Source organism: Podarcis filfolensis, assembly GCF_964270895.1.
Source record: "Podarcis filfolensis genome assembly, chromosome: 3".
In the NCBI taxonomy this organism is placed as follows: Eukaryota; Metazoa; Chordata; class Lepidosauria; order Squamata; family Lacertidae; genus Podarcis; species Podarcis filfolensis.
The window spans coordinates 76,094,933-76,107,113 of NC_139606.1; the positions used below are offsets into that span (position 1 = coordinate 76,094,933).

Genomic DNA, 12,181 nt, shown 5'->3' on the forward strand with positions numbered 1-12,181 from the left:
TTTTGGAAGTCGGATAGACTTCCGGAACTCATTCTGTTCGAAAACGAAGGTACAACTGTATAAGATTTCCCCACCTGTACTCACACAGCATTCATCCCAAAAGCTATCATACAGAAGCAATAGTTATATCAGATTTGCCAATTCACAAACCTTGAACCAAAAACCCAAAAAAGCTTCACCTATATATACACTTCAGTGTATCCTACACAAAGGCAAACTCTCCTTACAAATTTCAAGACAAAACAGCTCTTCATCAGGAGATTAACTAAAGAGATAATGAACAATAAATGAATATATTAATACAGTGAATACATAATCAGCCTGATCCAGACACTCAGCAAGAGTGGGGGTTTCAGAAAAGGTTCGCTCTGACCCCATCAGTAAGGAATGCCTTCATTCCCAGCTGGGAGTATTTATGGGATCTTTTCCGAACAAGCATGCAAAAGTAGTCAAATATCCTGAAATAACTGTCAAGTATGTACATCAATATTTACAGGATTATTAAACAAGTCACCCTAATCCCAGCAATAACAGAAAAGGCCCATTTAAAAGAAATCTCTTTCCCTGGGACATATTTATACAAAGTGTTAGGAACTGAGATATTACACGGTACCCGTTGGGTTTCGGAAAGGGTTCTTCGCGCCACCATCAGTAGCAGCTGCTGTTGCAACGCACTTGGCCCATGATCAGAAGATGCTTCTTGGCTCTCTGAGGTAGTTGTACTAGAGGAGCTGAAATGGGTTTCACTGCGCACAAAAGGAGATAAAGGACTAGAATTAATTTTTAGTGAGTGCCTCATTAAGGCACTGAAAAGACTACGGAGCTTCAGGGAGTGTTTGTACAACCTGCAGCTCCCCAAATGGTTTTATGAAACCTCACCCCGGTTTCTGCAGAGTGATTAAAACCTAGGCCGCTCAGTACCTTAGAGGTCACTGTCTGGAAGTAGCATTTTGCAAGGATAGGGAACCTCAGTTACAGAGACAGTTTAGAGAGGCTTTATATACACGGATGACGGCAATGCAGTAGTCATAAATAATGGGGAATGCTTTATTTGCAGAGGTGAATATATTTTGCTTATTTTATTCCAGCTATATATATATACCACTTAATCACCAGAGCTTCTAAGCATTGTACAGTGAGATTACAAAGAGCACACAGTGGATTAAATCAATTAAATTAATCACAGAAAGGTCTGAAGTTCAACAGGGAGGCGGGCCTGTATGATCTCAGCTAGGGCAGAGTTCTACAGAATTAGGCCCACAATACTGAATGTATGGTTTCTGGTGGATACAAGCCATGAACCTGAGCCATAAGGGACCAACTGAGGAGGGATTTAAGGCGCAGCCTAGTGACATCAGCAACTCTTTCGAGGAAGTTTTGCCTTGATGAAGCAATTGCGAGGGCACCTTCCCAGTGCTCATTCCTTATCTCCAGGGTCTTTCCTGAAGTGTAGGTGGGTTCCTACGAGGCAAGACACAGTGATAACAGCAAGAACCTTTAACGAACTAACAGAACTGGACAAGGGGGCAAAGCAACTGCTTATATACATTCCTGAAGGCCTGGGCCACTCCCACTCCCAAAGTGATTGGCTGTCTAAACTTCAAAGCTGTAAATCATGACTCAGAGTTCAAGGGCCAATGGCAGAGGCCCAAATCCTGAAATGTTCTGTGATGTTCTGTATCGAAGCAGAACACAGGGGCTCAGAAGCCTTAGTCCAGACTCCAGCTCAGGCAAACAGACCGCTGAATACATAACATTTCCCATGCAATCTCAGGCTGTGCCTGCGCACTCACCCTCCTCTGCTCTGCCCATTTCATTTTTCTGCGTGTTCTAGGAGGCCGGGAGGAGGAAAGCTGGTCACAGCAGGAGAGGAAGACTGCATCTTCCGCAACCAGCCTCTCTGCCTCCTGGCCTCACTCCAGTCCAGCCCCCACTTCTGTCTTGGCATCTGAACAGTGCTCTGCCATAGTCTCTTCCTGTTCACTAAACTCGCTACCTCTTCAGCTTCCACCACCGACAGTCTACTCCTTCCACCTCTGACCACTCATTGTCATCCCACCCTGGCTCAGAGCCTTCTTCCTCTGGCGGTTCCCTAGGGGGTTCCTTGGCTGGTGCCTCCAGCTGCTCCTCGGCATCCAGCCCATCCATGACATTAATCTTTAACTTGCACTGGAACTCCACTTGGGACGTGGGTGGCGCTGTGGGTTAAACCACAGAGCCTAGGACTTGCCGATCAGAAGGTTGGCGGTTCAAATCCCTGCAACGGGGTGAGCTCCCGTTGCTCGGTCCCTGCTCCTGTCAACCTAGCAGTTCAAAAGCACATCAAAGTGCAAGTAGATAAATAGGTACCGCTCTGGCGGGAAGGTAAATGGCGTTTCCATGCACTGCTCTGGTTCGCCAGAAGCGGCTTAGTCATGCTGACCACATGACCCAGAAGCAGTACGCTGGCTCCCTCGGCCAATAAAGTGCCGCAACCCCAGAGTTGGCCATGACTGGACCTAATGGTCAGGAGTCCCTTTACCCTTTACCTTTAGATCTCCACTTGGTGAATGTGTTTTTGCTAATCACTGGATGCCCAATCCACCAGGCACATTCTCTATCACGGAGGTGCGCCACATTCCCTCTGCTTCTTTTCTTGCTCAACTTAGTTTTGGCATGTTCCTCCCCCCCCCCCCACTCCTGTGTTGTTTAACTTTTTAAAGTACCATCTCAGATGACAGTGCATAAACAGTAAGAAGTCTAGACACTGTGTTAGTGCTTATTTAAAATATATAATAAAATAGTAAGTAAAAGATGCACCCCCCCAAAAAAAATATCATAAATGTAGGATCTTGAAAAAGAGGTTTGGTATTTCTAAAATTCTGCTGTGTTATGTAAATAGCTACCACAGACAATTAATATCTGCAATGGAATAATGAATGCATTTCGAAAGGTAAATTAGCAACTACCAATCTACTTGACAGGCATGTTATGTATGCATGACCTATGCAAAAGGTATACAGTGCCCTCTACTGACACTCTAGAAATTAATTCATTTACAGTGTGATTTTGTACATAGCTTAATTTGGTGAGGAAAGCAATCTAGTGCATCTGTTGCATTATAGGCACATCATGTGTATCCATAACCAGTACACAGGAAATCCTGTTGCTTCAGGGAACATAGCTTGAACCAAAACGACTAAACCTGTGTATTTTAATCCAAGTACTGAGGGCCTCAGATACAGGAAAAAATCAGCATGCACAAGGCATTCTACTGAAATGGAGAAACAAGTTTTTAAGGCTACCATTCAAAACACACTTGCTAGGGTCTTAAGCACCAATGTGGCTTAATTCCAAGAAACCATATGCAGGAGGGTACTGGAAATCTCTACCAACTCTTAATTAGGCTGCAAATGGAACAGGAACATGGAAATTTCAGCTTTCAGGTTGCAAACTTAGCTGAGAGTTAAGCCCCAATGAATTCAATGTGACTTCCTTCTGAGCAGACATGCACTGGACTGTCCTGCCAGTTAAAAACTTGCTTGGTTAATTTTTCAGTTAGCAATGTAAAAATAATGTGCTGTTGACACTTGTTGCACAAGACCATGAAGCCAATCTTTAGTGGACTAGTCCATTCACTCAATTGATTTTTTTAAAGTGTTTTGATTGATTTTAAAAGGTGCCGATCCCAGATTAATTGGACAGCAGATATAACAACAACAACAATTTTAAACAGAAACATATAAAAGCTGAGGGTGGCACCCATCATCTGAAATGAGGTATTCCATTTTGTGGGGAGATGCCTCTCTTAAGATGGGACCTGCATATGCCTGGTGTGATTTTTATAGATTTTTAATATATATATATATAAATACAGATCTCACTATATACACAATGCGTTCTCAGCAAATCATTTGTTAGGCGAACATTCCCATAACAAGTCACTTATTCTAATTTCTAATGCCTTTCTGGCCCTGGGATTTTGACCATAAAATGATGAAAAAACCTAGGAAAACCCAGGGAAAACCTATGAAACTCTGCAAATGGCAAACAAGGAAGGAAAAAATGCTCTCTTATTTATCTTATCTCTCACCCCCACCCCGACCCCCACCCCATGGTTTCTGGTGAAATGGCTGCTGCGGAACGGCAAAACACAAAACAGTAAGGCTTGGTTAAGGCTGCTTATTTGTTTACAGTACTAAATGCAGGTCCAGCTGTTTGGATATCTGCATCTGCAGTGTGGACAGCAAGTTTTGGGGACTAATTTGTTGTGTTTGGATAAGTGAATTTTCATATGACAAGAGTTTGGATAGTGAGAATTGTGTGCAGTTTTAATTTAATGATTGGTTTCCCCATGTTTTTAGCAGTTCTTATTTTTATCTGAGTCTTTTTAGGGAAAAAGGTGGGGTGTAAATAATTTTTATATATACAGACACACATATCTTCAAGTGCAGTTAAATTGTATCTTTGTTAACTGCAAGTGTTCAGGATTGTACCCCAAATAATTTCAATCACCTTACTAGCACTCTCTGAAAAATACTTCAAAAGATAGATCAAGATTAGGAAGATGATAACAATTCTTGCCATTTTGTTTTCTCGAGAGACCCCTCCTGTTTCTTCAGAAGATTGATGTCCCTCCCTTATGACCTTCTAATCTAAATGATGCACCAGAGTTTAGATCACTGCAGAGATAGTCGCTCCTTGAAAGACATTTGCTGCCACCATGCGGCAATGCTTCCCCCATTCCTTTTCTTCTTTTTCTGTAGACTTCTATGGCATGATCTAAATTGCCAGCTGTTGAGTGCATTAACAAGTGCCAATAAAACCTAACTGCAACATTTTTCTCCTTCTCTGAACATCCCACATTGGATATATTATATGTTGTTTGATTTGTGAGAGGGGGAGAGAAGAGAACGGATACAGTTCAAATTATCTTGGCATGATAGACTAACTACAGAAAGGAGACTCTTTTTACTTTATCATTTCTAAGCAATTACTTTTGAATAAATGCTGTCTGAATTTTTTACTTCCATACTAAGAGACACATGAAAGTACCAAGCCAGAAACGAAGACTAAATAAATGAGGAAGGAAAACTGGCTGTTTATCATAGTAATAATGAAATAGAGTTTTTAGAAGAGCTCTGAAGCTTTAAATGCTAAGCCTAAAAGGAGCTTTCCTACAACATAAGGAGATATCCAACATGAAATAGTCTTATGTCACAGCTTAGATTTCATCATGATGTAGCTCTGGGCTGGTACACGTGCTTGGATGCAGAAGAACCCAGGTACAATCCCTGGATTCTGCAGGTAAGGATGGAAAAAGATTCCTGTTTGGAACCCTGGAGAGCTGCTGGACAAGATGAAACACTGCAGTCACTTGGTACAAGCCAGTTTTCTATGCTGAACTTTCACTGAGGACTCATTTGTAGCACAACCAATGACGCGAGTTTCATGCGTCTAGAGGGTATCTATTAAAAAACAGCAGTTATAGTTAGGGTTGCTAACTTGTTTTAAAAAAGAAAAAAGCCCAGCAACATCAACTGTGTCTTTAAAAGCAACTAGATCTACAGATCTGAGCAGGGCTAAAACGTTGGCTGATCATTTCCACAAATCAAGTGGATGCTAAAGGCGCAAGAGAAGGCTAGGCTGGGTTCTCTCCTGGCCCATTTGTAATTCCAGTTCCAGTGGGCACAAAGAATGACACAGTACCTTCTCCGTTTGCTTCAAATGCAGGAAACATACTGAGCAAACATCTCCTTTGTGTGCATGGAAAGTTTCTCGACACTGGAGATAGATGGGTGGTCCCTGCTCTCCCAGAGCTGTATGTGCTCCACCTACTTCCTCTCTAGTTTTTGGATCAGATACATCATAGGAAAAGATGGTTTAGACCACAGCCCCTTGGGCTTTGCTGATCAGAAGATCACTGGTTCAAATCCACACAACGGGGTGAGCTCCTGTTGCTCTGTCCTGGCTCCTGCCAATCTAGCAGTTTGAAAGCACGAAGTGCAAGTAGATAAATAGATACTGCTCCGATGGGAAGCTAAATGGCATTTCCGTGCGCTGTTCTGGTTTCGGTGTCCCGTTGCACCAGAAGTGATTTAGTCCTGCTGGCCACATGACCCGGAAAAACTGTCTGTGGACAAACGCCAGCTCCCTCGGACTGAAGCAAGATGAGCGTCACAACCCCATAGTTGCCTTTGACTGGACTTAACCACCCAGGGGTCCTTTACCCTTTTTTTTACATCATAGGAACAGACATTTTAAGCAACAGTCAAAGGTACTGAAGCTATAATTCTGTATATGCTTTTTTGGGAATAAACCCTGATTAAATTAGTGAAATGTATCTGCATTGGATTGCAGTGTAGAAGTGTATTTTAAGAATAAAAATGCTATGAGTGAACGTCTCCTGGAGGCACCTAGCTGGCCGTTAATAATTAAACCTCCATGTCCCATAATCCCACAGAGTTTCACTGTGTATTGGTGAAAATGTGTGTGGCTGCGTAGCAGTGGAAACCTGTCAAATGCCAGCATCCGCTCTGCATCAGTAATAAGGATCGGCTGCTTACTGCTAGAATTGAAGGATGTCCCTGTCATTTAAAATCACCTTGGTAGCTGAGGAGAGACGAAGCCTGCTTTTTTGATGCCATTCAGTGCTAAAGAACTTTACAATAATGTCTGCTTCTGTTCCAGCAAAAAAGCCTGGAGTGCAGAGTACATTTGCAGAGAGTTTGGAGAGCATTGTGATGTTGAAAACTGTCAGATATGGATGTAATTGCCCAGGAGATCTCTGATACCGTTAAGGTATTCAGACAGATGCCTTTGTACAGTACAGAGCATTCTGCAGCTAGTTACTTTGGGGAATGAATCCAAACCAAGTGCACAGAGCAACTAGACTGAAACTCTTCCACATGCCTGAGGCCAGACACACTTGTATTTTGCAGTATTTAAGAACTTGCTTTAGCAGAGTGTTTTAAAATTAACCTTCCTCCTAGCCACTTGCAGAGAATCTCTCTTTGCAGCAATTAATTCTTTGTAGCCTGTAGGCTTTGACTTCTACCGGAAAGAGTAACGTGCCCTCAAAACAAACACGACAAATTAATCATGAGGCTTTCAAATGAATTCTCTCTGCGTGATGGGGAAATTTACATTATAAAGTTGTCACAAGGCCAGTCAAAGTAAGGGCTGCGAGTGTGCAAAAAAGAAAAGACTGGGAGGTCTGCCTGGTAAAGAAAGCTCAAGTACAATTGCTGTCACTGTCAGAGGCAGCACCAGCAGATGATCAGATATCACCGATCGACAACATAGAATAGCTGCGTCCATCGTGACTTGCTTGTGAATTATGTGGCTGCTGTGGTAGCAGGAGAAAGAATGACAAGATGGCTGCGGCTATCTCCCATTTGTATCCCATCCTCTTTCCAAGGAGACAGGGTGGCATGCATGAGATTATCTCATTTTGTCCTCACAACAACAAAATGAGGTAGGTTAGACTGAAAAGCAGTGAAAGTAATGGCACAACATTCTATCCTCTTCTGTTATAATCACACTGACTTTTTATGACCTTCGACAAGTCTTTTCTACCAGAACCCCCTTGATCCAAATGAAAATCCTCATCCACTTTGAGTTGCTATTTGCCCTGGGAGCATTTCACCAGCCATTAGGTAAGGTGAGGCAGAAACACCCCCAGGCTGCATGTCTCTGGGTGCCCTGCCTGCCCCATGAGATCTCACCCAAAATTGGCAATGTCTTGCCTGAATTTGGCACCGATCCACTAGTGGTGGATGTGGCAGGAGCAGGTAGGTGGGGGGGGGGTAGCAGCAGTGGCAGGGCAGTTTCACTTCAAATGACAAAACAGGATGTGCTGCCCCTGCAATTTAAATAATGGCTTTTCATCTGATTTACCCAGTGAGTAGGTTTGCACAAATTAACAATTAAGGTGAATACTTGGTGTTTGTCTAGCCTATGGAGACATGAACGTTGGTGGGGATTTCAAACAGTTTCGTATCACTTTTGTATGTTTTTCTGATTTTAAATATTTCATATACCGTATCTATGTATTTTAGGATGCTGTTTATTACTGAATGCAAGGCATTTTTCCATCTTGTTGGCTGCTCCAGGCTCCCAGGGAGGAAGGGCAGCATAGAAATAAATCATTATGTAGTAGTAATTACAATAACAGCAGCATCTTACACAACCCTGAGTTGCTTTCAAGGGAATGCAGAATACAAACATTACAGAAAAGCAGCCTCAAGTTTTCTCACTTCTGGCAGACATACACATAAAGCCAGCAGAATATTATTATTTTTTTGCGCAGTTAAACAGTCCCATCATAAAAGTAGTTTTTCCTCCCTCGGGCTTGCGTGGCCACAACCCCAGTCTATGTGTGACCTGGTACAAATGTGTCTAAGGCCAGCCCTGCATGGAAGTAAGCAAGGAGGCCACATGTCTTCTGTCTAGACTGAGGGAACTAGAAATAGCCCTGAAATACGTCATTTTCATACTGTAAATGACAGATGAAAATCAAGAGGATGTAACAAATAAAAGAGTGAGAAACTGGCAGGAGTATATTTATGGAAACACAAGATGGTGCTGTTCAATTCATATACCTAATCTGCATTATTTTCTCCAGCCAATTATCAGAGCAAAGGCTGGTGGAAAATCTTCCTATATAACCTCATCACAGTCAGAGGCAATATGCCTCTGAATACCACTTGCTGGGGAACATGAGTTGGGAGAGAGTTGCTGTGCTCATGTCCTACTTCTTGGCTTCCCATAGACATCTGGTTGATCATTGCAAGAACAAGAAGCTATACTAAGGAGGCCTTTGGTTTCACCCAGCAAGACTTTTCTCACGTTCTTACGAAACAAGTTCTTTTGCCCTGCAATTCCTCCATACACTGAATGCTGCAAGACCTATCCCTCTCTCTCAGTCAATATGAATAGAAAGGGCATTTAACATATATAACAGAATATATATACCATGTGTGCTGATGAGGAGACTGTAGGGTTGCCATATTTTCTTTTGGGGGGTAGGAATCAGGCAAAGAAAGTTGTCGAGCTTTTTGGGGGGAAAGTTTCAAAAATCCAAACATACCACTTTAAACAGTCATGTTTTAAGTCTACTTTGTTAAAGTTGGTTAAGTATTCATCCATTTTCCCAGGAAAAGTAGGCTACAATATAGACAGTATTGAGAATGACAGACCAATGGCCTGCTTTGGTGGTAATGTAGCTCCCCATGTTCTACATTCATTTCCTAAAAATGATATTCCCAGTATACAGTTCTGCAAATCTGAGAACAGCTACCGGAATATACATTTATCATGAAATGCAGTTCTTTCTTTCTTTTTTAACTCCTCCTATATATACAATACAGTGGTACCTCCAGTTGTGGATGGAATCTGTTCCGGAGCTCCGGTCAGATCCCGAGGTTTTCGCAACTGGAGGTGCCTGTTCTGTACATGTGCGCGGCGCGGTAGAGCACTTCTGTGCATGCACATGCAGCGAAACCCAGAAAAATACTTCTGGGTTTGCCGCATGCATATCCCAAAGGATACGTAACCAGAGGTACTCATAAGCAGAGGTGCCACTGTACCACAAACAAAAAATACCAAGTGCCTGGGCTTGCTTTTCTCCTTCTTCTCCCAAACCCTTTCCCTTCTATTCAATGTCTTTTAGATTATAATCTTGAGAACATGAACTATCTTTTATTAAGGTCTTCATAAATTGCCCTGAGGGCGTTCATTTATTTATTTATAATAATTTGTATAAACCTCCCACATATAAAATGTCAAAGCCCTGCACAGCAATATATACAAGCACAATTAATCATAATTAATCATAAAATGCCATAAAAATACAGGGTAAAATGCTATGGCTTTAAAATGCAGATTCAAGTACTCATGTTGCCTTTTTGTTCACTGCATAATTCTTTCACAACCCATGGGAATGTGAAAAGGAACAGCTTAATACATTCTAATAGAAGAGTTTACTTACTGAGCATGAGAAATACAATCATAGTTGGGTGCTGGATTTTGCATATTTCCTTCTTTCTGACTGCCAGCCTTTAAGTAACAGGATCTAATTTCTCCTTTAAGAAAAGAAGAAGCCACCGTCAGTTCAGTGGTGTAATTATTTGTTCACACACTGAATTTTAAGACTGTAAAATAAGAGAACTGGAAGGGAACATGTGGATCAATCCTCCTGCTGGAAGCATTGATCTTGCCCTAAGGTATCTTTGCCAGTGACCTGTACACTCCTTTAAGGTGGAATTTCATTACAATGACCCACAGCTGTTGCAGAGTCTTTTAAACATTCTGGGCTGCAAGCATGCTTTGATGCAAGTCATACCACAGCTGCCTACTACTCAGCCTCCTCCCATTTTATTTAGGGGGGGGGGCAGATTTCAGGCTTGTGGAATCTATTTTGTTACTAAGATCCAGTAACCAGAGCCAGGTGAAAATGATATACACATCCAATAAATTATTCCCAGAATTTGTTTTGAGGACCAGAACAAAATGGAGCTCACAATCCTTACCCACTTCACTTTCCCCATTTTAGCAGTATTATTGAGGAGGATGGAGGAAAGTAATTTTGTGGTTGTTATTATTAAACAGAAATCTTTGCTTGTCTGCTTCAAATCCAGAGATCTGCCAGAAGATCCTGATCTACCTTCTGTCCACTCCAATAGACACTATAGGTTCTGAGAAAAAGGAAGGGGGAGTCTGCTGTAGTGAAGAAGCAGGGGTGATGCCTTGATGCTCTATTCAATCTGCTACTCCACAAATCATCTAGACTTTGGCTGGGGAACCACCAAAGTCAACGAAGCTCTGGAATCCACTTGCAGTGACCGTTTGTCAGACTTTCAGCGTTATTCAGCTGCTAATTCATTTCCTTACCCCAATTTGAATTAGAATGTATTAGGGACGCGGGTGGCGCTGTGGGTAAAACCTCAGTGCCTAGGACTTGCCGATCGTATGGTCGGCGGTTTGAATCCCCGCGGCGGGGTGAGCTCCCGTCGTTCGGTCCCAGCTCCTGCCCACCTAGCAGTTCGAAAGCACAATTAAGTGCAAGTAGATAAATAGGTACCGCTTTCTAGCGGGAAGGTAAACAGCGTTTCCGTGTGCTGTGCTGGTGCTGGCTCGCCAGAGCAGCTTCGTCACGCTGGCCACGTGACCCGGAAGTGTCTCCGGACAGCGCTGGCCCCCGGCCTCTTAAGTGAGATGGGCGCACAACCCTAGAGTCGGACACGTCTGGCCTCTACGGGCAGGGGTACCTTTACCTTTAGACCACACCTGCCTGCATTTAAATAGCATATGAGAAGCAACTTCCATCTTTCCCATTCATACCAGTAGGTGTTCCCTTTTGGGAAACTCCAGTGTGGACAAGACTCAAGTTCTAAAATCCACTTGGCTTAGTGAGTCTGTGTGTATGTTTGGGGCATATGAATACAGTGATCTAAGCGATCCACCCAGAGTATGAACTCCTTCTGCATACAAGGCTGTGGATCTCATGCCCAGGTACTTATATAACCATCCTACAATCCAATAAATATTGAATGCATTTTGTAAAAAAATAAAGCAACCTTATTCATAGATACCTCTCCCTTTCTCCTAAGTTCTCTACGGAGCTTACCATTTTCATCTATGAAGACATGCATTGCATCCACAGACATCTCTTCTTGCATAGAAGCCTCAGGCCCACTTATGACTTGCAAGAGGGAACTATCTTGCTGCGAAGTAACCCGGTAAATGATCTGCCTTTGCCTGGTGCTCTGGTAACTAGGCACAAAAGCAAAATAGAGACACTGAAATTAATTATTCTCACTGGAAGCAACCAATATGAATCATTTCAGACACAGTCAACGAGGAGCCTGGTGCTCTGGTAACTAGGCACAAAAGCAAAATAGAGACACTGAAATTAATTATTCTCACTCTAAGCAACTGATATGAATCAATTCAGACACAGTCAATGAGGAGAAGAAACTTCTTACTGAGCAGTGAACTTGATAGGCTCCGGGGCAGTTGGATTAATACTACCAGAGTCTTGAGTTTGCAACTCTGGCTTGTCCTGCTTTGAAGATCCATGTGCACTGTTTTTATCCATTTCTGGAGTTTCTTCCTTTTTCTCTGTTGTGCAGCCATCTAAAAAATAGAAAGGCTACTTATACAAGACACTGGAAATGTGTTGTTTTCATGCTTTCTCTTT

General features: G+C 42.5%; 1 protein-coding gene across 1 annotated transcript in view; it reads right to left on the bottom strand.

Moving 5' to 3' along the window:
• PCNX2 (pecanex 2) overlaps positions 1-12,181 on the bottom strand; it is a 108,851-nt gene that overhangs the window by 84,454 nt on the left and 12,216 nt on the right. Inside the window, exons 7-10 of the mRNA XM_083605958.1 lie at positions 11,967-12,117; positions 11,609-11,754; positions 9,971-10,064; positions 614-746 (exon numbers count right to left, since the gene is read on the bottom strand). Of these exons, the coding sequence (XP_083462084.1) occupies positions 614-746; positions 9,971-10,064; positions 11,609-11,754; positions 11,967-12,117 (524 nt within the window). The remainder of the gene's footprint in view (positions 1-613; positions 747-9,970; positions 10,065-11,608; positions 11,755-11,966; positions 12,118-12,181) is intronic.